The 27,563-nt window shown below is 49.4% G+C and overlaps 1 protein-coding gene across 1 annotated transcript in view; it reads right to left on the bottom strand.

The window, feature by feature from the left end:
- Window positions 1-5,456: 5,456 nt before the first annotated feature.
- The window catches only part of LOC138775075 (disks large homolog 4-like), a 34,383-nt gene continuing 12,276 nt past the window's right edge, over window positions 5,457-27,563 (bottom strand). Inside the window, exons 2-5 of the mRNA XM_069955807.1 lie at window positions 9,383-9,436; window positions 9,241-9,291; window positions 8,996-9,120; window positions 5,457-5,679 (exon numbers count right to left, since the gene is read on the bottom strand). Of these exons, the coding sequence (XP_069811908.1) occupies window positions 5,457-5,679; window positions 8,996-9,120; window positions 9,241-9,291; window positions 9,383-9,436 (453 nt within the window). The remainder of the gene's footprint in view (window positions 5,680-8,995; window positions 9,121-9,240; window positions 9,292-9,382; window positions 9,437-27,563) is intronic.

Here is a 27,563-nt window from a genome sequence, read left to right as displayed (position 1 = left end):
GGGCAATAGAGACGACCTGAGCATGTTCTGATCAGATTTTCTGCAGTGACCTGGGAATCAGAGGAAGTCGAGGAGGAAATGCAAATGCAAGACTGAAGTCCCACGATTGTTGTAGCACATGCAAGACTCTCAGTTTATCCCCTGGACAGAGAGAGAAGAAATAAGTCACCTTTTTTATTCTTCCAGGTGGAAAAAAGGTCAATTTCGGGTAATCCCCACAGTTTGACTAAGGGTCCTATTCCACGGGCCAAGAAGGGCCCGATCAACGATGTAAGCGAGCAGCGATCTGCTATATCGCCACTCGTTTACTATTCCACGGCCCAATGATCGTTGAGTGAGGGATCGTTACCGATGTCCTTGCAGCATCATACATTACCTGTCCAGGCTTCTTCTCCGCGCTGTCTTCATCCCCGGGTCCCGCGCGCTCTATCTTCAGAGTGGCCGGTCAGTTGACAGGCCACACTCAGCCAATTGGCTGAGCGCTCCATCAGCTGACCGGCCATTCTGAAGATTGAGCGCGCGGGACCCGGGGATGAAGACAGTGTGGAGAATAAGCCTGGACAGGTAATGTATGCTGCTGCTGCTTGTCAAATCGTCGGTCACCTGCCGTGCACCGCTATTCAACCGTAGCGATGCGCGGTGGGGGAATGATGATTTTAGGTCTCGCCCTAAATGAACGATCAGCCGATGACACGATCATCGGCTGATCATTCTCTCTATTTTACCGAACGATAATCGGCCAAATCGGGCCAAATGGGGCCGATCCGGCCGATTATCGTTGTGTGCAATAGGGCCCTAAGTCCTGGGAAGACCTCCTGGTTTAAACACCACTCTCGTGGATTGATCAACATGCAACTCGAAAGTTGGCTCATCGTGTTGTCTGTTGCCCTTAAAAGTACCGCTGTGAGGGAGGATACATTTTTTTCTGCCCAACAGAAAATTTTTGCCAATAGGCAATGAAGGAGATTGTGTTTGATGCCACCCTGGAGGTTCATGAAGGTAACCATTGTTGTGTTGTCAGAATATATCTTGATATGCTTTCTTTTTAGTACTCCTTTTGCAGCCTTTAAAGCTTCGAGTACTACTTGTAAGGGCCCTCTTACACAGGAAGATTATCGTGTTGAAAAATTGTTAAATTGTTCTAATTTAAACGATAATCTTTCTGAGTAATTGCAGGCAACGATCGAAAAATCATTCGTATGTCGTTGATCGTTTATTTAAATCTGAACCTAAAATTATCGTTAATCGTTCGCTGTAATTCCAGGCCCCTTTTCATATCATAAGGATAGCAGATTTTTAAGTTTCCATCTTGAATCTACTATAGCTCCATTCAATAGTTTTAGGTTGTGATGGTTCTGTATGTGCCACTTGTTTTTGTTAGAATCAGAGATTATACGAATTCTGAGCCTTGAGCAGGTTTACAGTGTGTCCCCTGGTGTCCTTAGACAGGTCTGTGGTCGGCCTTGGTATAGAGGTTGGAATGTGATGAGTGTGAGAACAGGGGATAAATATACAGGGAACCAGATGAAACAGGTGCAGGTAATCCAGGTAATGAGGGTGGAAGAGGAGGAGCTTCTTATAGAGACACTGACAGCTCTGTGAGAGGCACAATCCATCTGGTCGGTCCGCGACCAAATCCTTATTTCAGTGCGGAATTTAGTTATAAATCCCACAATGGGATTATCTGGAATGTTCTTTGGATCTCTCTCTCACAGGTGACGTTTCCGACCCTATTACACCCCTCTCCCTACTGTGTAGTGATCAGCAGCAGACCAGATACCTATTATTCTGAATATATATTTATATTACAGATTGTATTGCCCCCCAAAAGATACAGATCCCCAATACACTTATTGGGGAAATGCTTATAAAGGGGCTTTTATCCCTGCCACTTACTACTGCATCAAGCTTCACTCAGTACATTGTGATGTCAGTATTTACTTCTGGATAACATGGTGATGTCACTACGGATAACATGGTGAGTCACAAGCACAGCTCCAGAGCGTGCAGGCTGTGGCTGCGAAGAGGATGATGGTAGGGGGATACTGAGGGACACTGCAGTCGCTCTGCCATCATCTTCTCCAAGCCACAGCCGCACAGCTATGGGAGTGGCTTGTGACATCACTATGTTATCCAGGATGACATCACCATGTTATCCAGGAAGTGCCATCACCATGTTATCCAGGAAGTGACCACATCATGTTATCCAGGAAGTGACATTACTATGATGTAGTAGGAAGTGACATATGTTATCCAGGAAGTGACATCACCATTTTATCCAGGAAGTGACATCACCATGTTATCCAGGAAGTAAAGCCTTGATGCAGTAGTAAGTGCATGGAAAAAAGCACTTTACCCAACTGTCTTAAAGGATTAGTGGTCTCTCAGTGGGACTGATAAAAGATAATTCCATACAATATTCCAGTCATACAGAATAGTATACAGCTATACAGATTAGGGAAAGACTAGCGTAAAGAGACGAGTATTACACGGCCGTACTGAGGAGAGTGAAGCACACCATGAGCCGGGCGTGTTGAAACAGAGCTTGCTGTTAGAGAGAAACCACCAAGGCTTATGCAGGATACCTGGTCATAGGCCCGGTTGGCAGGCACACTCAGTACGCCACTACACTAACGCAGAGCAGCACGAGCAGGTATGACATGCGCATGGTCAGACCTGGTGAGCAATGGACCCAACGTGTAAGAGGAGGAGGAATATCGCAGCAACGACTACAAGAGGCAGTGGTGTGGCCAGAGGGAGAAGGAGGCCATACCAAGTGCTCCCGGAAGTATTCTTGGAGCACCTGTTCACAGAAGGCGAGAGCTCTGCACTGAGGCATTATTTTAATGGAAGTGCTAAGACAAACCATTTCTTCTGCAAATAGTGCGAAATCAGCACATGTATGGGCAACAGGGGTTTATTCCCACAATAGTCGATGAACGGGCAGTGTCTCTTTCAGTATTCTTCTATTTCTACTCATCATCCGCCAACATCGGCAGAGCACAGTACTATTGGGTTGGGACTCTCACAATATCCTCCTCTCTGCTCCTCTGATTCTCTTGTATCTTTCTGCACGGAACTCAGTCAGCAGCGACGACTGTACTCTCCGCTGGGCTCCAATCACACAACTGGATCCTGTATTGTCAAGTGCTTCGACCGTGTATATTATCAAGTGTGTTGTCTCAAGAGAAACATATCCTTTCAACACAAAGTTGTATTTTGGGCTGCACACAAGTATGTCTCCAAGTAAACCAGAGATTAGATGATAAAGAGACTCTGTGCTTCCTCACACCACACCGACACAGTTTACACTACATCTTGGGACAATTCCCCTTTCTGTGTGTAGCGGTACTGATAGCCCGGGAGGGTCACTATACCCTCCGAACCACGTGACTATACTAACCCAAGGCCCCATAGCCTCCTGGCAGGTCACTGTCCACAGGGGAACAAGGTACACCGGCCTTCTAAACTAAAAGCAGGTTGCCACCATAGGTGTGTGTCAAACCGGCACTGGCATCACTACATAACATCTAAAGGCCCGGATGGATAATCTCGGCCACCCCCACTCTACCATCTAGCAAGTAAACTGGCTGCACCTTCGACATAGCACCCAGGGGGGCACACCTTGAGAACTGGCGTCACGAACAGGATACAAGCCTGTGATGGCTATTATGCTACGCTAAAGAACTGTGTATGGTTCACTGTGTAAAGATTGCCAAGAAACTGTGTGCTCTTTATTACAAATGTAAGTCACTGAGTATAGGCACTCTAAACCCTATTGCCCTGAAGATAAGTGCCCAACGCAAGTCCCCCTAGCCTAGTGGGGGAGCCTTCCCTGTCATCTCAGGACTGTATCCTGCATTATACATACGCCACAACTTTTGAACACCCAACAGTCAAAACGCAGGGTGAGGGGATCGCTCGCTCAGTAGCAACAAGATGGCAAGCAGAGAGCCACCAAGATATGGACCATGTCCCCTGAGGTCCTGGAGGTTCCTGAGAGCAGCCTGGGGAGCCTGATCACATCCTGCCTACTTTAGGAGGCGTTGACTTGCCAATCGGTGCACCCTTACACCATCCCCAGTGTCCTCAGATCAGTTGCCACCCTCCGGTGTCGTGGCCGCCACAGCTCTTCGACTGAGGACTTCATATCTGCCGCCCAGGAGGGTTGCCAGAAGAGTCTGATACTTACCCATTCCTCCAGAGAGCTGAGAGAAGGCCAGTGGATCGCCGCCTTCCAGCGGTGGCGCTTACAGAGCAGGCTGTCTGGGCATACTTCCATCAGGCTGAAGCAGAGGCTTTGGTTGCCAAAAAGAAGGAATAGCCTCGCGCGGGTCGAAGATGACGTTCGTGCTGAGCTGCTCTGTTGAGCCGCGTTGGTCCTACTGTTTGTGTGTAGTCCCCAGTTTGCAATGCCCCAGTTCAAGATCCCTACACTCAGCCTAGCTGTGATTTCCCTTTCCTTACCCCCTTCTCTTGTGAAGATGGGCCTCACTGTTTACAGAAACTGATACATCACAACACCAACCAGGGTGTATATGGACAGATGCATCCAGTACCAGATTATATTGTGGACGATTGTATTATTGCCTAAACCAAAAAAGTTTACTGTGGCTCTTAAAGTTTACTATATATATAACTGTATTTTATAACCCATGCTGTGGCTTAACAAACGTATATCTTTTCCTCAAGGTGTGTATGCCATGGATGGCTTTTCTCAAATGGGGGAGTATGTGGTGTCCTACCAGCGGTATTACTATTGTTACACCCTTCTTAAAAGCCTGTACTTATTGTTAATCAGTGGTGATGTAAGTAGTGATAAAGTTTCACAATAGATGTCGCTGTTATAGGTATGAGTATTCAGATGCTGCATGGCTGAAGTATGTAAAGGGTTACTGTTTATGTGTGTTCACATGGTCTGTGAACCTTAGGAGTCTTTTCTTTCTTACTCTATCTCTTACTTTACTTCTTCTATTGCACTCTCACACACTCACAGCGCACTTTAGATATGCTTGAGATTAGGAAGTAACATGGGTAGAGGAAGTGTGTGTGTCTTTTTTGTTGACATTTGGAGAAGGATGGCATGTAGCAAAAGCTCCTATAGCTGTCTACAGTGGCCAGGTAGCCCAACCTCGGTGCAGTCTTATTCAGTAATACCCGTATGGGTAGGAAGCTAGACAAGACGCCAGCTAACAGTTTCTCTCAGTTCTACTCTAACACAACAAATGCAGACCTTCACAAGAGAGGGACAAGTCAGAGATCATCTGAACCCATGTCGTGGACAAGGAGAGTCACAGTGCAGGACAGTATCCAAAGACAACAGTAAGCTAGGAAACTGATCTGGACAGAGCAAAGTTGCTAAGAGCCTAGAAACTATCTTATAGCGCGGTTGTCAGCAGGGAACCCTCAGCATTCTGCTCATCCCAGATAACAAGGACCGGGACTTGTGTCACCCTCTAGGACTGGTCCCCTAACACTATAGCACGGGCACAAGTGTTCTTTTTCAAGTATTCTTCTATTTCCACCTCATCCGCCAACATCCTGGCAGAGCACAGTAGTACTTGGGTTGGGTCTCTCACAACATCTCCTCTCTGCTCCTCTGATTCTTTGTATCTTTCTGCAAGCAACTCAGTCAGCACGACTGTACTCTCCGCTGTACTCCTATCACAGAACTGGATCCTGTATTGTGAAGTGTTTGACTGTGTCTTATCAAGTGTGTTTTAAATGTTTTCTCAAGAGAAACGTATCCGTTCAACGCAAAGTTGTATTTTCTGCTGCCCACAAGTATTCTCCAAGTAAACCAGAGATTATTTATGATAAAGAGACTCTGTGCTTCTTCACTCCACACCGACACAGTGTACACTACATCTTTGGGACATTTCCCCTTTCTGTGTGTAGCGGTACTAATAGCCCGGGAGGGTCCACTGTACCACTCCGAAACCACCGAGACTATACCACTCCAAACCACTAATCCAAGGGACCCCATAGCATCTCGGCAGGTCACTGTCCACAGGGAAACAAGATACAACCGGCCTTCTAAACTAAAAGCAGGTGTGCCACCATACGTTTGTGCCCAACCGACACTGGCGTCACTACATAACATCTTAAGGCCCAGCTGTATCTCGGCCAACCAACACCACTGGGGGCACAACCACCACCATCAGGCTGACAGCACCAGCATGTGCCACCACCATCAGGCTGACACCACCAGGCTCTCCCCTAGTATAAGGAGGGTCACCACCAGCCTCTCCCCCAGTATAAGGAGGGTCACCACCAGGCTCTCCCCCAGTATAAGGAGGGTCACCACCAGCCTCTAACCCAGTATAAGGAGGGTCACCACAGGCTCTCTCCCCCAGTATAAGGAGGGTCACCACCAGCCTCTCCCCCAGTATAAGGAGGGTCACCACCAGGCTCTCCCCCAGTATAAGGAGGGTCACCACCAGCCTCTAACCCAGTATAAGGAGGGTCACCACCAGCCTCTCCCCCAGTATAAGGAGGGTCACCACCAGCCTCTCCCCCAGTATAAGAAGGGGCACCACCAGGCTCTTTACCCCAGTATAAGGAGGGTCACCACCAGGCTCTCTCCCAGTATAAGGAGGGTCACTACCAGGCCTCTTTTCCTCCAGTATAAGGCAGGGGCACCACCAGGCTCTCCCCCAGAATAAAGAGGGTCACCACCAAGCTCCTCTCCCAGTATAAGGAGGGACACCACAGGCTCTCTCTCCCAGTATAAGGAGGGTCACTACCAGGCTCTTTCCTCCAGTATAAGCAGGGGCACCACCAGGCTCTCCCCCAGTATAAAGAGGGTCACCCCCAAGCTCTCTCCAGTATAAGGAGGGACACCACCAGGCTCTCTCTCCCAGTATAAGGGAGGGTCACCACCAGGCTCTTTCCCCCAGTATAAGGAGGGTCACCACCAGGCTCTTTCCCCCAGTATAAGGAGGGTCACCACCAGGCTCTCCCCCCAGTATAAGGAGGGTCACCACCAGGCTCTCCCCCAGTATAAGGAGGGTCACCACCAGGCTCTCTCCCCCAGTATAAGGAGGGTCACCACCAGCCTCTCTCTCCAGTATAAGGAGGGTCACCACCAGGCTCTCTCCCAGTATAAGGGAGGGTCACCACCAGGCTCTCTCCCCCAGTATAAGGAGGGTCACCACCAGGCTCTCTCTCCCAGTATAAGGAGGGTCACCACCAGGCTCTCTCCCCCAGTATAAGGAGGGTCACACCAGGCTCTCTCCCCCAGTATAAGGAGGGTCACCACCAGGTTCTCTTCCCAGTATAAGGAGGGTTACCACCAGGCTCTCCCCCCAGTATAAGGAGGGTCACCACCAGGCTCTCCCCCAGTATAAGTAGGGTCACCACCAGGCTCTCCCCCAGTATAAGGAGGGTCACCACCAGGCTCTCTCCCCCAGTATAAGGAGGGTCACCCCAGGCTCTCTCCCAGTATAAGGAGGGTCACCACCAGGTTTTCTCCCCCAGTATAAGGAAGGTCACCACCAGGCTCTCTCCCCCCAGTATAAGGAGGGTCACCACCAGGCTCTCCCCAGTATAAGTAGGGTCACCACCAGGCTCTCCCCCAGTATAAGGAGGGTCACCACCAGGCTCTCTCCGCCAGTATAAGGAGGGTCACCACCAGGCTCTCTCCCAGTATAAGGAGGGTCACCACCAGGCTCTCTCCCCAGTATAAGGAGGGTCACCACCAGGCTCTCTCCCCCAGTATAAGGAGGGTCACCACCAGGCTCTCTCTCCCAGTATAAGGAGGGTCACCACCAGGCTCTCTCCCCCAGTATAAGGAGGGTCACCACCAGGCTCTCTCCCCCAGTATAAGGAGGGTCACCACCAGGCTCTCCCCCAGTATAAGGAGGGTCACCACCAGGCTCTCTCCCCCAGTATAAGGAGGGTCACCACCTGGCTCTCTCCCCCAGTATAAGGAGGGTCACCACCAGGCTCTCCCCCAGTATAAGGAGGGTCACCACCAGGCTCTCCCCCAGTATAGTAGGGTCACCACCAGGCTCTCTCCCAGTATAAGGAGGGTCACCACCAGGCTCTCTCCCCCAGTATAAGGAGGGTCACCACCAGGCTCTCTCCCCCAGGATAAGGAGGGTCACCACCAGGCTCTCTCTCCCAGTATAAGGAGGGTCACCACCATGCTCTCTCCCATAATTGTTACTGTGTGTGGATGGGGTCCTCCTTTATGTCTTATGAAGGGTGTACAGGATCCCTCTTTCCCCATAGATATCTGGTGGTCCTTACACTTGATGCATTGGCTTGAGGAGTCTAAAGGCCCTATTCCACGGGTCGTTTAGAGGAGCAATATCGTTCGTATTCGGCCGATATCGGCCGCTACGAACGATATTCGTCCCGTGGAATAGAGTGCAACGATCAGCCGACATCGTTCATGTCGGCTGATCGTTGCAGTCGCTTGTTTTTCAACATGTTGAAAAACAAGCGACTGATATAGCAGCGATCTGCTGCCGTCGCTCCGTTGAATAGGAGCATCGGCAGCAGACGCTGCTATATCCTATGGGCTGCCCGGACGATCAGCGATCCCCCGGGCAGCCCCCCCGCAGCTCCCCGCCGCCCCCGCCCGCACTCACCCGCCGCAGCCGCGTTGAATAGCGGCGGCAGCGAGCGGGGAACGAGGAGCAAACGAGCGCTATTAGCGCTCGTTTGCTCCTCCAAACGACTCGTGGAATAGGGGCATTAGACTCCATCCTCAAAAGTGTAAACAGGATGGCTCTGACCATGTGAGACATAAGCAATGCCAGGCACCGGTGGGTGTAGTCTGCGTTCCCCCTCGTCTACAGCATCTACAGTTGTCAGAGATGACAGGAAATAAGGTAAGAGATGGACCAGCTTTTGAGGAGTATAGGAGGTTTTTTTTTCTTCTTTTCCTTTTTGGTTTCACTACAAGTAAATGCACAGGATAGAGGGCTTCCTAACGTTTTTCTCACAGACTAAATTGGACTTTACACAACCTGCTGAAAGCACCTACCTAAGCCGACCATCCTGAGCAGCTGCTCCACCAGGAATGATCTTGGTGATGAAAATACTGGGGTCATCTCCTACATGAGGGTTATCAGTTCCTCCTGCAATGCTGAATCCCAACCCTGAGTTACCCTGCAAAACAAAGATGTCCTCTACATGAGAGAGAGGTGGGAAACCAGAGAAGTAACAGTATGGAGTAAACAAGGACAGGCAGCACGAGGAGAAAATTAGGTCAATCAATCTTGGTCATACCCTCTCCAGTGTGATTTCTTCATACTCCATCTCTGCCTCTGTCCCGTTGACCTATAGAAGGGAACATATATAGTGAGTGTGAAGCTCCTCAGGGGGAGGGTCTGGTGCTCGGCACCACCTGGTGGCGGTACAATGTACTTACATAAGCTGGTGCTTCTAGTGTGTCAGTATTTACAATCACAGGAGGAGAACTGGCCTGTAAGACAGAAGACATAAGGAGCTTAGTACAGGATCAGTCCCATCTACACGATAACAAGCTCTGTGATCATTTAGGGCAAGGAAGACAAGACACATGATGAAATGACATTAATGTAGAGAGAAAAAGCAGAAAACTAACAGAGGAACAACACATGAGAAAGACAGAAAAAAACAAAGGTCTACCTCAACTCACATAATCTCCATCCATACCCTGTCCTCCCCATACATCCCTACCCTAATCTCCTGATACCTCCTTACATACTGTCCTCTCCATACATCTCTACCCTAATCTCCTGATACCTCCTCACGTACTGTCCTCTCCTCCCCATACATCCCTACCCTAATCTCCTGATACCTCCTCACATACTGTCCTCTCCATACATCTCTACCCTAATCTCCTGATACCTCCTCACATACTGTCCTGTCCTCTCCATACATCCCTACCCTATATCTCCTGATACCTCCTCACATACTGTCCTGTCCTCTCCATACATCTCTACCCTAATCTCCTGATACCTCCTCACATACTGTCCTGTCCTCTCCATACATCTCTACCCTAATCTCCTGATACCTCCTCACATACTGTCCTCTCCATACATCTCTACCCTAATCTCCTGATACCTCCTCACATACTGTCCTCTCCATACATCTCTACCCTAATCTCCTGATACCTCCTCACATACTGTCCTGTCCTCTCCATACATCTCTACCCTAATCTCCTGATACCCCCTCACATACTGTCCTCTCCTCTCCATACATCTCTACCCTAATCTCCTGATACCCCCTCACATACTGTCCTGTCCTCTCCATACATCTCTACCCTAATCTCCTGATATCTCCTCACATACTGTCCTCTCCTCTCCATACATCTCTACCCTAATCTCCTGATACCTCCTCACATACTGTCCTCTCCATACATCTCTACCCTAATCTCCTGATACCTCCTCACATACTGTCCTGTCCTCTCCATACATCTCTACCCTAATCTCCTGATACCTCCTCACATACTGTCCTCTCCATACATCTCTACCCTAATCTCCTGATACCTCCTCACATACTGTCCTCTCCATACATCTCTACCCTAATCTCCTGATACCTCCTCACATACTGTCCTCTCCTCCCCATACATCTCTACCCTAATCTCCTGATACCTCCTCACATACTGTCCTCTCCATACATCTCTACCCTAATCTCCTGATACCTCCTCACATACTGTCCTCTCCATACATCTCTACCCTATCTCCTGATACCTCCTCACATACTGTCCTCTCCATACATCTCTACCCTAATCTCCTGATACCTCCTCACATACTGTCCTCTCCATACATCTCTACCCTAATCTCCTGATACCTCCTAACATACTGTCCTCTCCTCCCCATACATCTCTACCCTAATCTCCTGATACCCCCCTTACATACTGTCCTCTCCTCTCCATACATCTCTACCCTAATCTCCTGATACCTCCTCACATACTGTCCTCTCCATACATCTCTACCCTAATCTCCTGATATCTCCTCACATACTGTCCTGTACTCTCCATACATCTCTACCCTAATCTCCTGATACATCCTCACATACTGTCCTCTCCATACATCTCTACCCTAATCTCCTGATACCTCCTCACATACTGTCCTCTCCATACATCTCTACCATAATCTCCTGATACCTCCTCACATACTGTCCTCTCCTCTCCATACATCTCTACCCTAATCTCCTGATACCTCCTCACATACTGTCCTCATCCATACATCTCTACCCTAATCTCCTGATACCTCCTCACATACTGTCCTCTCCATACATCTCTACCCTAATCTCCTGATACCTCCTCACATACTGTCCTCTCCTCTCCATACATCTCTACCCTAATCTCCTGATACCTCCTCACATACTGTCCTCTCCATACATCTCTACCCTAATCTCCTGATACCTCCTCACATACTGTCCTCTCCTCCCCATACATCCCTACCCTAATCTCCTGATACCTCCTCACATACTGTCCTCTCCTCCCCATACATCCCTACCCTAATCTCCTGATACCTCCTCACATACTGTCCTCTCCTCTCCATACATCCCTACCCTAATCTCCTGATACCTCCTCACATACTGTCCTCTCCATACATCTCTACCCTAATCTCCTTAAAACTCCTCACATACTGTCCTGTCCTCTGCATACATCTCTACCCCTAATCTCCTGATACCTCCTCACATACTGTCCTCTCCTCTCCATACATCTCTACCCTAAATCTCCTGATACCTCCTCACATACTGTCCTGTCCTCTGCATACATCTCTACCCTAATCTCCTGATACCTCCTCACATACTGTCCTCTCCATACATCTCTACCCTAATCTCCTGATACCTCCTCACATACTGTCCCTCTCCATACATCTCTACCCTAATCTCCTGATACCTCCCCACATACTGTCCTCTCCTCTCCATACATCTCTACCCTAATCTCCTGATACCTCCTCACATACTGTCCTGTCCTCTCCATACATCTCTACCCTAATCTAATGATACCTCCTCACATACTGTCCTCTCCTCTCCATACATCTCTACCCTAATCTCCTGATACCTCCTCACATACTGTCCTCTCCTCTCCATACATCTCTACCCTAATCTCCTGATACCTCCTCACATACTGTCCTCTCCATACATCTCTACCCTAATCTCCTGATACCTCCTCACATACTGTCCTGTCCTCTCCATACATCTCTACCCTAATCTCCTGATACCTCCTCACATACTGTCCTGTCCTCTCCATACATCTCTACCCTAATCTCCTGATACCCCCTCACATACTGTCCTGTCCTGTCCATACATCTCTACCCTAATCTCCTGATACCTCCTCACATACTGTCCTCTCCATACATCTCTACCCTAATCTCCTGATATCTCCTCACATACTGTCCTCTCCTCTCCATACATCTCTACCCTAATCTCCTGATACCTCCTCACATACTGTCCTCTCCATACATCTCTACCCTAATCTCCTGATACCTCCTCACATACTGTCCTCTCCATACATCTCTACCCTAATCTCCTGATACCTCCTCACATACTGTCCTCTCCATACATCTCTACCCTAATCTCCTGATACCTCCTCACATACTTTCCTCTCCATACATCTCTACCCTAATCTCCTGATACCTCCTCACATACTGTCCTGTCCTCTCCATACATCTCTACCCTAATCTCCTGATACCTCCTCACATACTGTCCTCTCCTCTCCATACATCTCTACCCTAATCTCCTGATACCTCCTCACATACTGTCCTCTCCATACATCCCTACCCTAATCTCCTGATACCTCCTCACATACTGTCCTCTCCTCTCCATACATCTCTACCCTAATCTCCTGATACCTCCTCACATACTGTCCTCTCCTCTCCATACATCTCTACCCTAATCTCCTGATACCTCCTCACATACTGTCCTGTCCTCTCCATACATCTCTCCCCTAATCTCCTGATACCTCCTCACATACTGTCCTCTCCATACATCTCTACCCTAATCTCCTGATACCTCCTCACATACTGTCCTCTCCTCTCCATACATCTCTACCCTAATCTCCTGATACCTCCTCACATACTGTCCTCTCCTCTCCATACATCTCTACCCTAATATCCTGATACATCCTCACATACTGTCCTGTCCTCTCCATACATCTCTACCCTAATCTCCTGATACCTCCTCACATACTGTCCTCTCCATACATCTCTACCCTAATCTCCTGATACCTCCTCACATACTGTCCTCTCCATACATCTCTACCCTAATCTCCTGATACCCCCTCACATACTGTCCTCATCCTCTCCATACATCTCTACCCTAATCTTCTGATACCATCATCACATACTGTCCTGTCCTCTCCATACATCTCTACCCTAATCTCCTGATACCTCCTCACATACTGTCCTCTCCATACATCTCTACCCTAATCTCCTGATACCTCCTCACATACTGTCCTGTCCTCTCCATACATCTCTACCCTAATCTCCTGATACCTCCTCACATACTGTCCTCTCCTCTCCATACATCTCTACCCTAATCTCCTGATACCTCTCACATACTGTCCTCTTCTCTCCATACATCTCTACCCTAATCTCCTGATATCTCCTCACATACTGTCCTCTCCTCTCCATACATCTCTACCCTAATCTCCTGATACCCCCTCACATACTGTCCTGTCCATACATCTCTACCCTAATCTCCTGATACCTCCTCACATACTGTCCTCATCCATACATCTCTACCCTAATCTCCTGATATCTCCTCACATACTGTCCTCTTCCTCTCCATACATCTCTACCCTAATCTCCTGATACCTCCTCACATACTGTCCTGTCCATACATCTCTACCCTAATCTCCTGATACCTCCTCACATACTGTCCTCTCCTCTCCATACATCTCTACCCTAATCTCCTGATACCTCCTCACATACTGTCCTCTCCATACATCTCTACCCTAATCTCCTGATACCTCCTCACATACTGTCCTGTCCTCTCCATACATCTCTACCCTAATCTCCTGATACCTCCTCACATACTGTCCTGTCCTCTCCATACATCTCTACCCTAATCTCCTGATACCTCCTCACATACTGTCCTCTCCATACATCCCTACCCTAATCTCCTGATACCTCCTCACATACTGTCCTCTCCATACATCTCTACCCTAATCTCCTGATACCTCCTCACATACTGTCCTCTCCATACATCCCTACCCTAATCTCCTGATACCTCATCACATACTGTCCTCCCCATACATCTCTACCCTAATCTCCTGATACCTCATCACATACTGTCCTCTCCTCTCCATACATCTCTACCCTAATCTCCTGATACCTCCTCACATACTGTCCTCTCCTCTCCATACATCTCTACCCTAATCTCCTGATACCTCCTCACATACTGTCCTGTCCTCTCCATACATCTCTACCCTAATCTCCTGATACCTCCTCACATACTGTCCTCTTCTCTCCATACATCTCTACCCTAATCTCCTGATACCTCCTCACATACTGTCCTCTCCATACATCTCTACCCTAATCTCCTGATATCCCCCTTACATACTGTCCTCTCCATACATCCCAACCCTAATCTCCTGATATCTCCTCACATACTGTCCTCTCCATACATCCCTACCCTAATCTCCTGATACCTCCTCACATACTGTCCTGTCCTCTCCATACATCTCTACCCTAATCTCCTGATACCTCCTCACATACTGTCCTGTCCTCTGCATACATCTCTACCCTAATCTCCTGATACCTCCTCACATACTGTCCTCTCCATACATCTCTACCCTAATCTCCAGATACCTCCTCACATACTGTCCTCTCCATACATCTCTACCCTAATCTCCTGATACCTCCTCACATACTGTCCTGTCCTCTCCATACATCCCTACCCTAATCTCCTGATATCTCCTCACATACTGTCCTGTCCTCTGCATACATCTCTACCCTAATCTCCTGATACCTCCTCACATACTGTCCTCTCCATACATCTCTACCCTAATCTCCTGATACCTCCTCACATACTGTCCTCTCCATACATCTCTACCCTAATCTCCTGATACCTCCTCACATACTGTCCTGTCCATACATCTCTACCCTAATCTCCTGATACATCCTCACATACTGTCCTCTCCATACATCTCTACCCTAATCTCCTGATACCTCCCCACATACTGTCCTCTCCTCTCCATACATCTCTACCCTAATCTCCTGATACCTCCTCACATACTGTCCTATCCTCTCCATACATCTCTACCCTAATCTCCTGATACCTCCTCACATACTGTCCTGTCCTCTCCATACATCTCTACCCTAATCTCCTGATACCTCCTCACATACTGTCCTGTCCATACATCTCTACCCTAATCTCCTGATACCTCCTCACATACTTTCCTCTCCATACATCTCTACCCTAATCTCCTGATACCTCCTCACATACTGTCCTCTCCATACATCTCTACCCTAATCTCCTGATACCTCCTCACATACTGTCCTCTCCTCTCCATACATCTCTCCCCTAATCTCCTGATACCTCCTCACATACTGTCCTCTCCTCTCCATACATCTCTACCCTAATCTCCTGATACCTCCTCACATACTGTCCTCTCCTCTCCATACATCTCTACCCTAATATCCTGATACATCCTCACATACTGTCCTGTCCTCTCCATACATCTCTACCCTAATCTCCTGATACCTCCTCACATACTGTCCTCTCCATACATCCCTACCCTAATCTCCTGATACCTCCTCACATACTGTCCTCTCCATACATCTCTACCCTAATCTCCTGATACCTCCTCACATACTGTCCTCTCCATACATCTCTACCCTAATCTCCTGATACCTCCTCACATACTGTCCTCTCCATACATCTCTACCCTAATCTCCTGATACCTCCTCACATACTGTCCTCTCCTCTCCATACATCTCTACCCTAATCTCCTGATACCTCCTCACATACTGCCCTCTCCTCTCCATACATCTCTACCCTAATCTCCTGATACCTCCTCACATACTGTCCTCTCCATACATCTCTACCCAAATCTCCTGATACCTCCTCACATACTGTCCTCTCCATACATCTCTACCCTAATCTCCTGATACCTCCTCACATACTGTCCTCTCCATACATCTCTACCCTAATCTCCTGATACCTCCTCACATACTGTCCTCTCCATACATCTCTACCCTAATCTCCTGATACCTCCTCACATACTGTCCTCTCCTCTCCATACATCTCTACCCTAATCTCCTGATACCTCCTCACATACTGTCCTCTCCATACATCTCTACCCTAATCTCCTGATACCTCCTCACATACTGTCCTCTCCATACATCTCTACCCTAATCTCCTGATACCTCCTCACATACTGTCCTCTCCTCTCCATACATCCCTACCCTAATCTCCTGATACCTCCTCACATACTGTCCTCTCCTCTCCATACATCCCTACCCTAATCTCCTGATACCTCCTCACATACTGTCCTCTCCATACATCTCTACCCTAATCTCCTTAAACCTCCTCACATACTGTCCTCTCCTCTCCATACATCTCTACCCTAATCTCCTGATACCCCCTCACATACTGTCCTGTCCTCTGCATACATCTCTACCCTAATCTCCTGATACCTCCTCACATACTGTCCTCTCCATACATCTCTACCCTAATCTCCTGATACCTCCTCACATACTGTCCTCTCCATACATCTCTACCCTAATCTCCTGATACCTCCTCACATACTGTCCTCTCCATACATCTCTACCCTAATCTCCTGATACCTCCTCACATACTGTCCCTCTCCATACATCTCTACCCTAATCTCCTGATACCTCCCCACATACTGTCCTCTCCTCTCCATACATCTCTACCCTAATCTCCTGATACCTCCTCACATACTGTCCTGTCCTCTCCATACATCTCTACCCTAATCTCCTGATACCTCCTCACATACTGTCCTCTCCATACATCTCTACCCTAATCTCCTGATACCTCCTCACATACTGTCCTGTCCTCTCCATACATCTCTACCCTAATCTCCTGATATCCCCTCACATACTGTCCTCTCCTCTCCATACATCTCTACCCTAATCTCCTGATATCCCCTCACATACTGTCCTCTCCTCTCCATACATCTCTACCCTAATCTCCTGATACCTCCCCACATACTGTCCTCTCCATACATCTCTACCCTAATCTCCTGATACCTCCTCACATACTGTCCTGTCCTCTCCATACATCCCTACCCTAATCTCCTGATATCTCCTCACATACTGTCCTCTCCATACATCCCTACCGTAATCTCCTGATACCTCCTAACATACTGTCCTCTCCTCTCCATACATCTCTACCCTAATCTCCTGATACCTCCTCACATACTGTCCTCTCCATACATCTCTACCCTAATCTCCTGATACCTCCTAACATACTGTCCTCTCCTCTCCATACATCTCTACCCTAATCTCCTGATACCTCCTCACATACTGTCCTCTCCATACATCTCTACCCTAATCTCCTGATACCTCCTCACATACTGTCCTCTCCATACATCTCTACCCTAATCTCCTGATACCTCCTCACATACTGTCCTCTCCTCTCCATACATCTCTACCCTAATCTCCTGATACCTCCTCACATACTGTTCTGTCCATACATCTCTACCCTAATCTCCTGATACCTCCTCACATACTTTCCTCTCCATACATCTCTACCCTAATCTCCTGATACCTCCTCACATACTTTCCTCTCCATACATCTCTACCCTAATCTCCTGATACCTCCTCACATACTGTCCTCTCCATACATCTCTACCCTAATCTCCTGATATCTCCTCACATACTGTCCTCTCCTCTCCATACATCTCTACCCTAATCTCCTGATACCTCCTCACATACTTTCCTCTCCATACATCTCTACCCTAATCTCCTGATACCTCCTCACATACTGTCCTCTCCTCTCCATACATCTCTACCCTAATCTCCTGATACCTCCTCACATACTGTCCTCTCCATACATCTCTACCCTAATCTCCTGATACCTCCTCACATACTGTCCTCTCCATACATCCCTACCCTAATCTCCTGATACCTCCTCACATACTGTCCTGTCCTCTGCATACATCTCTACCCTAATCTCCTGATACCTCCTCACATACTGTCCTGTCCTCTCCATACATCTCTCCCCTAATCTCCTGATACCTCCTCACATACTGTCCTCTCCATACATCTCTACCCTAATCTCCTGATACCTCCTCACATACTGTCCTCTCCTCTCCATACATCTCTACCCTAATCTCCTGATACCTCCTCACATACTGTCCTCTCCTCTCCATACATCTCTACCCTAATATCCTGATACATCCTCACATACTGTCCTGTCCTCTCCATACATCTCTACCCTAATCTCCTGATACCTCCTCACATACTGTCCTCTCCATACATCCCTACCCTAATCTCCTGATACCTCCTCACATACTGTCCTGTCCTCTCCATACATCTCTATCCTAATCTCCTGATACCTCCTCACATACTGTCCTGTCCTCTCCATACATCTCTACCCTAATCTCCTGATACCTCCTCACATACTGTCCTCTCCATACATCTCTACCCTAATCTCCTGATACCTCCTCACATACTGTCCTCTCCTCTCCATACATCTCTACCCTAATCTCCTGATACCTCCTCACATACTGTCCTCTCCTCTCCATACATCTCTACCCTAATCTCCTGATACCTCCTCACATACTGTCCTCTCCATACATCTCTACCCTAATCTCCTGATACCTCCTCACATACTGTCCTGTCCTCTCCATACATCTCTACCCTAATCTCCTGATACCTCCTCACATACTGTCCTCTCCTCTCCATACATCTCTACCCTAATCTCCTGATACCCCCTCACATACTGTCCTGTCCATACATCTCTACCCTAATCTCCTGATACCTCCTCACATACTGTCCTCTCCATACATCTCTACCCTAATCTCCTGATACCTCCTCACATACTGTCCTGTCCTCTCCATACATCTCTACCCTAATCTCCTGATACCTCTTCACATACTGTCCTCTCCATACATCTCTATCCTAATCTCCTGATACCTCCTCACGTACTGTCCTCTCCATACATCTCTACCCTAATCTCCTGATACCTCCTCACATACTGTCCTGTCCTCTCCATACATCTCTACCCTAATCTCCTGATACCTCCTCACATACTGTCCTCTCCATACATCCCTACCCTAATCTCCTGATACCTCCTCACATACTGTCCTCTCCTCTCCATACATCTCTACCCTAATCTCCTGATACCTCCTCACATACTGTCCTCTCCTCTCCATACATCCCTACCCTAATCTCCTGATACCTCCTCACATACTGTCCTCTCCATACATCTCTACCCTAATCTCCTGATACCTCCTCACATACTGTCCTCTCCATACATCCCTACCCTAATCTCCTGATACCTCCTCACATACTGTCCTCTCCATACATCTCTACCCTAATCTCCTGATACCTCCCCACATACTGTCCTCTCCTCTCCATACATCTCTACCCTAATCTCCTGATACCTCCTCACATACTGTCCTCTCCTCTCCATACATCTCTACCCTAATCTCCTGATACCTCCTCACATACTGTCCTCTCCTCTCCATACATCTCTACCCTAATCTCCTGATACCTCCTCACATACTGTCCTCTCCTCTCCATACATCTCTACCCTAATCTCCTGATACCTCCTCACATACTGTCCTCTCCTCTCCATACATCTCTACCCTAATCTCCTGATACCTCTTCACATACTGTCCTCTCCATACATCTCTATCCTAATCTCCTGATACCTCCTCACGTACTGTCCTCTCCATACATCTCTACCCTAATCTCCTGATACCTCCTCACATACTGTCCTCTCCTCTCCATACATCTCTACCCTAATCTCCTGATACCTCCTCAAATACTGTCCTCTCCATACATCTCTACCCTAATCTCCTGATACCTCCTCACATACTGTCCTGTCCTCTCCATACATCTCTACCCTAATCTCCTGATACCTCCTCACATACTGTCCTGTCCTCTCCATACATCTCTACCCTAATCTCCTGATACCTCCTCACATACTGTCCTCTCCATACATCTCTACCCTAATCTCCTGATACCTCCTCACGTACTGTCCTCTCCATACATCTCTACCCTAATCTCCTGATACCTCCTCACATACTGTCCTCTCCTCTCCATACATCTCTACCCTAATCTCCTGATACCTCCTCACATACTGTCCTCTCCATACATCTCTACCCTAATCTCCTGATACCTCCTCACATACTGTCCTGTCCTCTCCATACATCTCTACCCTAATCTCCTGATACCTCCTCACATACTGTCCTGTCCTCTCCATACATCTCTACCCTAATCTCCTGATACCTCCTCACATACTGTCCTCTTCTCTCCATACATCTCTACCCTAATCTCCTGATACCTCCTCACATACTGTCCTCTCCTCTCCATACATCTCTACCCTAATCTCCTGATACCTCCTCACATACTCTCCTCTCCATACATCTCTACCCTAATCTCCTGATACCTCCTCACATACTGTCCTGTCCTCTCCATACATCTCTACCCTAATCTCCTGATACCTCCTCACATACTGTCCTGTCCTCTCCATACATCCCTACCCTAATCTCCTGATATCTCCTCACATACTGTCCTCTCCTCTCCATACATCTCTACCCTAATCTCCTGATACCTCCTCACATACTGTCCTCTCCATACATCTCTACCCTAATCTCCTGATACCTCCTCACAAACTGTCCTCTCCTCTCCATACATCTCTACCCTAATCTCCTGATACCTCCTCACATACTGTCCTCTCCTCTCCATACATCTCTACCCTAATCTCCTGATACCTCCTCACATACTGTCCTCTCCTCTCCATACATCTCTACCCTAATCTCCTGATACCTCCTCACATACTGTCCTCTCCATACATCTCTACCCTAATCTCCTGATACCTCCTCACATACTGTCCTCTCCATACATCTCTACCCTAATCTCCTGATACCTCCTCACATACTGTCCTCTCCTCTCCATACATCTCTACCCTAATCTCCTGATACCTCCTCACATACTGTCCTCTCCATACATCTCTACCCTAATCTCCTGATACCTCCTCACATACTGTCCTCTCCTCTCCATACATCTCTACCCTAATCTCCTGATACCTCCTCACATACTGTCCTGTCCTCTCCATACATCTCTACCCTAATCTCCTGATACCTCCTCACATACTGTCCTCTCCTCTCCATACATCTCTACCCTAATCTCCTGATACCTCCTCACATACTGTCCTCTCCATACATCTGTACCCTAATCTCCTGATACCTCCTCACATACTGTCCTCTCCTCTCCATACATCTCTACCCTAATCTCCTGATACCTCCTCACATACTGTCCTCTCCATACATCTCTACCCTAATCTCCTGATACCTCCTCACATACTGTCCTCTCCATACATCCCTACCCTAATCTCCTGATACCTCCTCACATACTGTCCTCTCCTCCATACATCTCTACCCTAATCTCCTGATACCTCCTCACATACTGTCCTCTCCATACATCTCTACCCTAATCTCCTGATACCTCCTCACATACTGTCCTCTCCATACATCTCTACCCTAATCTCCTGATACCTCCTCACATACTGTCCTGTCCTCTCCATACATCTCTACCCTAATCTCCTGATACCTCCTCACATACTGTCCTCTCCTCTCCATACATCTCTACCCTAATCTCCTGATACCTCCTCACATACTGTCCTCTCCTCTCCATACATCTCTACCCTAATCTCCTGATACCTCCTCACATACTGTCCTCTCCTCTCCATACATCTCTACCCTAATCCACTGATACCTCCTCACATACTGTCCCTCTCCTCTCCATACATCTCTACCCTAATCTCCTGATACCTCCTCACATACTGTCCTCTCCATACATCTCTACCCTAATCTCCTGATACCTCCTCACGTACTGTCCTCTCCTCTCCATACATCTCTACCCTAATCTCCTGATACCTCCTCACATACTGTCCTGTCCATACATCTCTACCCTAATCTCTTGATACCTCCTCACATACTGTCCTCTCCATACATCTCTACCCTAATCTCCTGATACCTCCTCACATACTGTCCTCTCCTCTCCATACATCTCTACCCTAATCTCCTGATACCTCCTAACATACTGTCCTCTCCTCTCCATACATCTCTACCCTAATCTCCTGATACCTCCTCACATACTGTCCTGTCCTCTCCATACATCTCTACCCTAATCTCCTGATACCTCCTCACATACTGTCCTGTCCTCTCCATACATCTCTACCCTAATCTCCTGATACCTCCTCACATACTGTCCTCTCCTCTCCATACATCTCTACCCTAATCTCCTGATACCTCCTCACATACTGTCCTCTCCATACATCTCTACCCTAATCTCCTGATACCTCCTCACATACTGTCCTCTCCATACATCTCTACCCTAATCTCCTGATACCTCCTCACATACTGTCCTCTCCATACATCTCTACCCTAATCTCCTGATACCTCCTCACATACTGTCCTGTCCTCTCCATACATCTCTACCCTAATCTCCTGATACCTCCTCACATACTGTCCTGTCCTCTCCATACATCTCTACCCTAATCTCCTGATACCTCCTCACATACTGTCCTGTCCTCTCCATACATCTCTACCCTAATCTCCTGATACCTCCTCACATACTGTCCTCTCCTCTCCATACATCTCTACCCTAATCTCCTGATACCTCCTCACATACTGTCCTGTCCTGTGGCCTCCAGTTACTAGTGGAGGCCACAGGGGGCAGTATTGGAGGGGTCCCAGTTACTAGTGGAGACCACAGGGGGCAGTATTGGAGGGTGTCCCAGTTACTAGAGGAGACCGCAGGGGGACGTATTGGAGGGGTCCCAGTTACTAGTGGAGACCACAGGGGGCAGTATTGGAGAGGTCACAGTTACTAGTGGAGACCACAGGGGGCAGTATTGGAGGGTGTCACAGTTACTAGTGGAGACCACAGGGGGCAGTATTGGAGGGTGTCACAGTTACTAGTAGAGACCACAGGGGGCAGTATTGGAGGGGTCCCAGTTACTAGTGGAGACCACAGGGGGCAGTATTGGAGGGGTCCCAGTTACTAGTGGAGACCACAGGGGGCAGTATTGGAGGGGTCCCAGTTACTAGTGGAGACCACAGGGGGCAGTATTGGAGGGGTCACAGTTACTAGTGGAGACCACAGGGGGCAGTATTGGAGGGTGTCCCAGATACTAGTGGAGACCACAGGGGGCAGTATTGGAGAGGTCACCGTTACTAGAGGAGACCACACGGGGCAGTATTGGAGGGTGTCCCAGTTACTAGTGGAGACCACAGGGGGCAGTATTGGAGAGGTCCCAGATACTAGTGGAGACCACAGGGGGCAGTATTGGAGGTGTCCCAGTTACTAGTGGAGACCACAGGGGGCAGTATTGGAGGGGTCACAGATACTAGTGGAGACCACAGGGGGCAGTATTGGAGGGGTCACAGATACTAGTGGAGACCACAGGGGGCAGTATTGGAGGGGTCACAGTTACTAGTGGAGACCACAGGGGGCAGTATTGGAGGGGTCACAGTTACTAGTGGAGACCACAGGGGGCAGTATTGGAGGGGTCACAGTTACTAGTGGAGACCACAGGGGGCAGTATTGGAGAGGTCCCAGTTACTAGTGGAGACCACACGGGGCAGTATTGGAGAGGTCACCGTTACTAGTGGAGACCACAGGGGGCAGTATTGGAGGGGTCACAGTTACTAGTGGAGACCACAGGGGGCAGTATTGGAGGGGTCACATATACTAGTGGAGACCACAGGGGGCAGTATTGGAGGGTGTCCCAGTTACTAGTGGAGACCACAGGGGGCAGTATTAGGGAGGTCCCAGTTACTAGTGGAGACCACAGGGGGCAGCATTGGAGGGGTCACAGATACTAGTGGAGACCACAGGGGGCAGTATTGGAGGGGTCACAGATACTAGTGGAGACCACAGGGGGCAGTATTGGAGAGGTCCCAGTTACTAGTGGAGACCACACGGGGCAGTATTGGAGAGGTCACCGTTACTAGTGGAGACCACAGGGGGCAGTATTGGAGGGGTCCCAGTTACTAGTGGAGACCACAGGGGGCAGTATTGGAGAGGTCCCAGTTACTAGTGGAGACCACAGGGGCCAGTATTGGAGAGGTCCCCGTTACTAGTGGAGACCACAGGGGGCAGTATTGGAGGGGTCCCAGTTACTAGTGGAGACCACAGGGGGCAGTATTGGAGAGGTCCCCGTTACTAGTGGAGACCACAGGGGGCAGTATTGGGGAGGTCCCAGTTACTAGTGGAGACCACAGGGGGCAGTATTGGAGGGTGTCCCAGTTACTAGTGGAGACCACAGGGGGCAGTATTGGAGGGTGTCCCAGTTACTAGTGGAGACCACAGGGGGCAGTATTGGAGAGGTCCCCGTTACTAGTGGAGACCACAGGGGGCAGTATTGGGGAGGTCCCAGTTACTAGTGGAGACCACAGAGGGCAGTATTGGAGGGTGTCACAGTTACTAGTGGAGACCACAGGGGGCAGTATTGGAGAGATCACCGTTACTAGAGGAGACCACAGGGGGCAGTATTGAAGGGGTCACAGTTACTAGAGGAGACCACAGGGGGCAGTATTGGAGGGGTCACAGTTAATAGTGGAGACCACAGGGGGCAGTATTGGAGAGGTCACCGTTACCAGTGGAGACCACAGGGGGCAGTATTGGAGGGGTCCCAGTTACTAGAGGAGACCACACGGGGTAGTATTGGAGGGGTCCCAATTACTAGTGGAGACCACAGGGGGCAGTATTGGAGGGGTCCCAGTTACTAGTGGAGACCACAGGGGGCAGTATTGGAGGGGTCACAGATACTCGTGGAGTCCACAGGGGGCAGTATTGGAGGGGTCCCAGTTACTAGAGGAGACCACAGGGGGCAGTATTGGAGGGTGTCCCAGTTACTAGTGGAGACCACAGGGGGCAGTATTGGAGGGGTCCCAGTTACTAGTGGAGACCACAGGGGGCAGTATTAGGGAGGTCACAGTTACTAGTGGAGACCACAGGGGGCAGTATTGGAGGGGTCACAGATACTAGTGGAGACCACAGGGGGCAGTGTTGGAGGGGTCACAGTTACTAGTGGAGACCACAGGGGGCAGTATTGGAGGGGTCACAGTTACTAGTGGAGACCACAGGGGGCAGTACTGGAGGGGTCCCAGTTACTAGTGGAGACCACAGGGGGCAGTATTGGAGGGGTCACAGATACTAGTGAAGACCACAGGGGGCAGTATTGGAGGGTGTCCCAGTTACTAGTGGAGACCACAGGGGGCAGTATTGGAGGGGTCCCAGTTACTAGTGGAGACCACAGGGGGCAGTATTGGAGGGTGTCCCAGTTACTAGTGGAGACCACAGGGGGGCAGTGCTGGAGGGGTCCCAGTTACTAGCTGGAGACCACAGGGGGCAGTATGGAGGGTTGTCCTCAGTTACTAGTGGAGACCCACAGGGGGCAGTATTGGAGGGGTCACAGTTACTAGTGGAGACCACAGGGGGCAGTATTGGAGGGTGTCCCAGTTACTAGTGTAGACCACAGGGGGCAGTATTGGAGGGGTCACAGATACTAGTGAAGACCACAGGGGGCAGTATTGGAGGGTGTCCCAGTTACTAGTGGAGACCACAGGGGGCAGTATTGGAGGGTGTCCCAGTTACTAGTGGAGACCACAGGGGGCAGTATTGGAGGGTGTCCCAGTTACTAGTGGAGACCACAGGGGGCAGTATTGGAGGGGTCCCAGTTACTAGTGGAGACCACAGGGGGCAGTATTGGAGGGGTCACAGTTACTAGTGGAGACCACAGGGGGCAGTATTGGAGGGTGTCCCAGTTACTAGTGGAGACCACAGGGGGCAGTATTGGAGGGTGTCCCAGTTACTAGTGGAGACCACAAGGAGCAGTATTGGAGGGGTCCCAGTTACTAGTGGAGACCACAGGGGGCAGTATTGGAGGGTGTCCCAGTTACTAGTGGAGACCACAGGGGGCAGTATTGGAGGGTGTCCCAGTTACTAGTGGAGACCACAGGGGGCAGTATTGGAGGTGTCCCAGTTACTAGTGGAGACCACAGGGGGCAGTATTGGAGGGTGTCCCAGTTACTAGTGGAGACCACAGGGGGCAGTATTGGAGGGGTCACAGTTACTAGTGGAGACCGCAGGGGGACGTATTGGAGGGGTCACAGATACTAGTGGAGACCACAGGGGGCAGTATTGGAGGGGTCACAGATACTAGTGGAGACCACAGGGGGCAGTATTGGAGGGTGTCCCAGTTACTAGTGGAGACCACAGGGGGCAGTATTGGAGGGTGTCCCAGTTACTAGTGGAGACCACAGGGGGCAGTATTGGAGGGGTCACAGTTACTAGTGGAGACCACAGGGGGCAGTATTGGAGGGGTCACAGTTACTAGTGGAGACCACAGGGGGCAGTACTGGAGGGGTCCCAGTTACTAGTGGAGACCACAGGGGGCAGTATTGGAGGGGTCACAGATACTAGTGAAGACAACAGGGGGCAGTATTGGAGGGTGTCCCAGTTACTAGTGGAGACCACAGGGGGCAGTAATGGAGGGGTCCCAGTTACTAGTGGAGACCACAGGGGGCAGTATTGGAGGGTGTCCCAGTTACTAGTGGAGACCACAGGGGGCAGTACTGGAGGGGTCCCAGTTACTAGTGGAGACCACAGGGGGCAGTATTGGAGGGTGTCCCAGTTACTAGTGGAGACCACAGGGGGCAGTATTGGAGGGTGTCCCAGTTACTAGTGGAGACCACAGGGGGCAGTATTGGAGGGTGTCCCAGTTACTAGTGGAGACCACAGGGGGCAGTATTGGAGGGGTCCCAGTTACTAGTGGAGACCACAGGGGGCAGTACTGGAGGGGTCCCAGTTACTAGTGTAGACCACAGGGGGCAGTATTGGAGGGTGTCCCAGTTACTAGTGGAGACCACAGGGGGCAGTATTGGAGGGTGTCCCAGTTACTAGTGGAGACCACAGGGGGCAGTATTGGAGGGTGTCCCAGTTACTAGTGGAGACCACAGGGGGCAGTATTGGAGGGTGTCCCAGTTACTAGTGGAGACCACAGGGGGCAGTATTGGAGGGTGTCCCAGTTACTAGTGGAGACCACAGGGGGCAGTATTGGAGGGTGTCCCAGTTACTAGTGGAGACCACAGGGGGCAGTATTGGAGGGGTCCCAGTTACTAGTGGAGACCACAGGGGGCAGTATTGGAGGGTGTCCCAGTTACTAGTGGAGACCACAGGGGGCAGTATTGGAGGGGTCACAGTTACTAGTGGAGACCACAGGGGGCAGTATTGGAGGGGTCACAGATACTAGTGGAGACCACAGGGGGCAGTATTGGAGGGTGTCCCAGTTACTAGTGGAGACCACAGGGGGCAGTATTGGAGGGATTCGTGTCAGATCATCCTTTCGGCCCACCCTAGTGTCCGGCTTAGTTTTTGCTCATTGTTACACATGAGTCAGGAGTA

Source organism: Dendropsophus ebraccatus, unplaced genomic scaffold, assembly GCF_027789765.1.
Source record: "Dendropsophus ebraccatus isolate aDenEbr1 unplaced genomic scaffold, aDenEbr1.pat pat_scaffold_1303_ctg1, whole genome shotgun sequence".
Taxonomy (NCBI): domain Eukaryota; kingdom Metazoa; phylum Chordata; class Amphibia; order Anura; family Hylidae; genus Dendropsophus; species Dendropsophus ebraccatus.
Note: the sequence above shows the minus strand (reverse complement) of the source record. Positions and strands in the feature narration are given on the sequence as shown.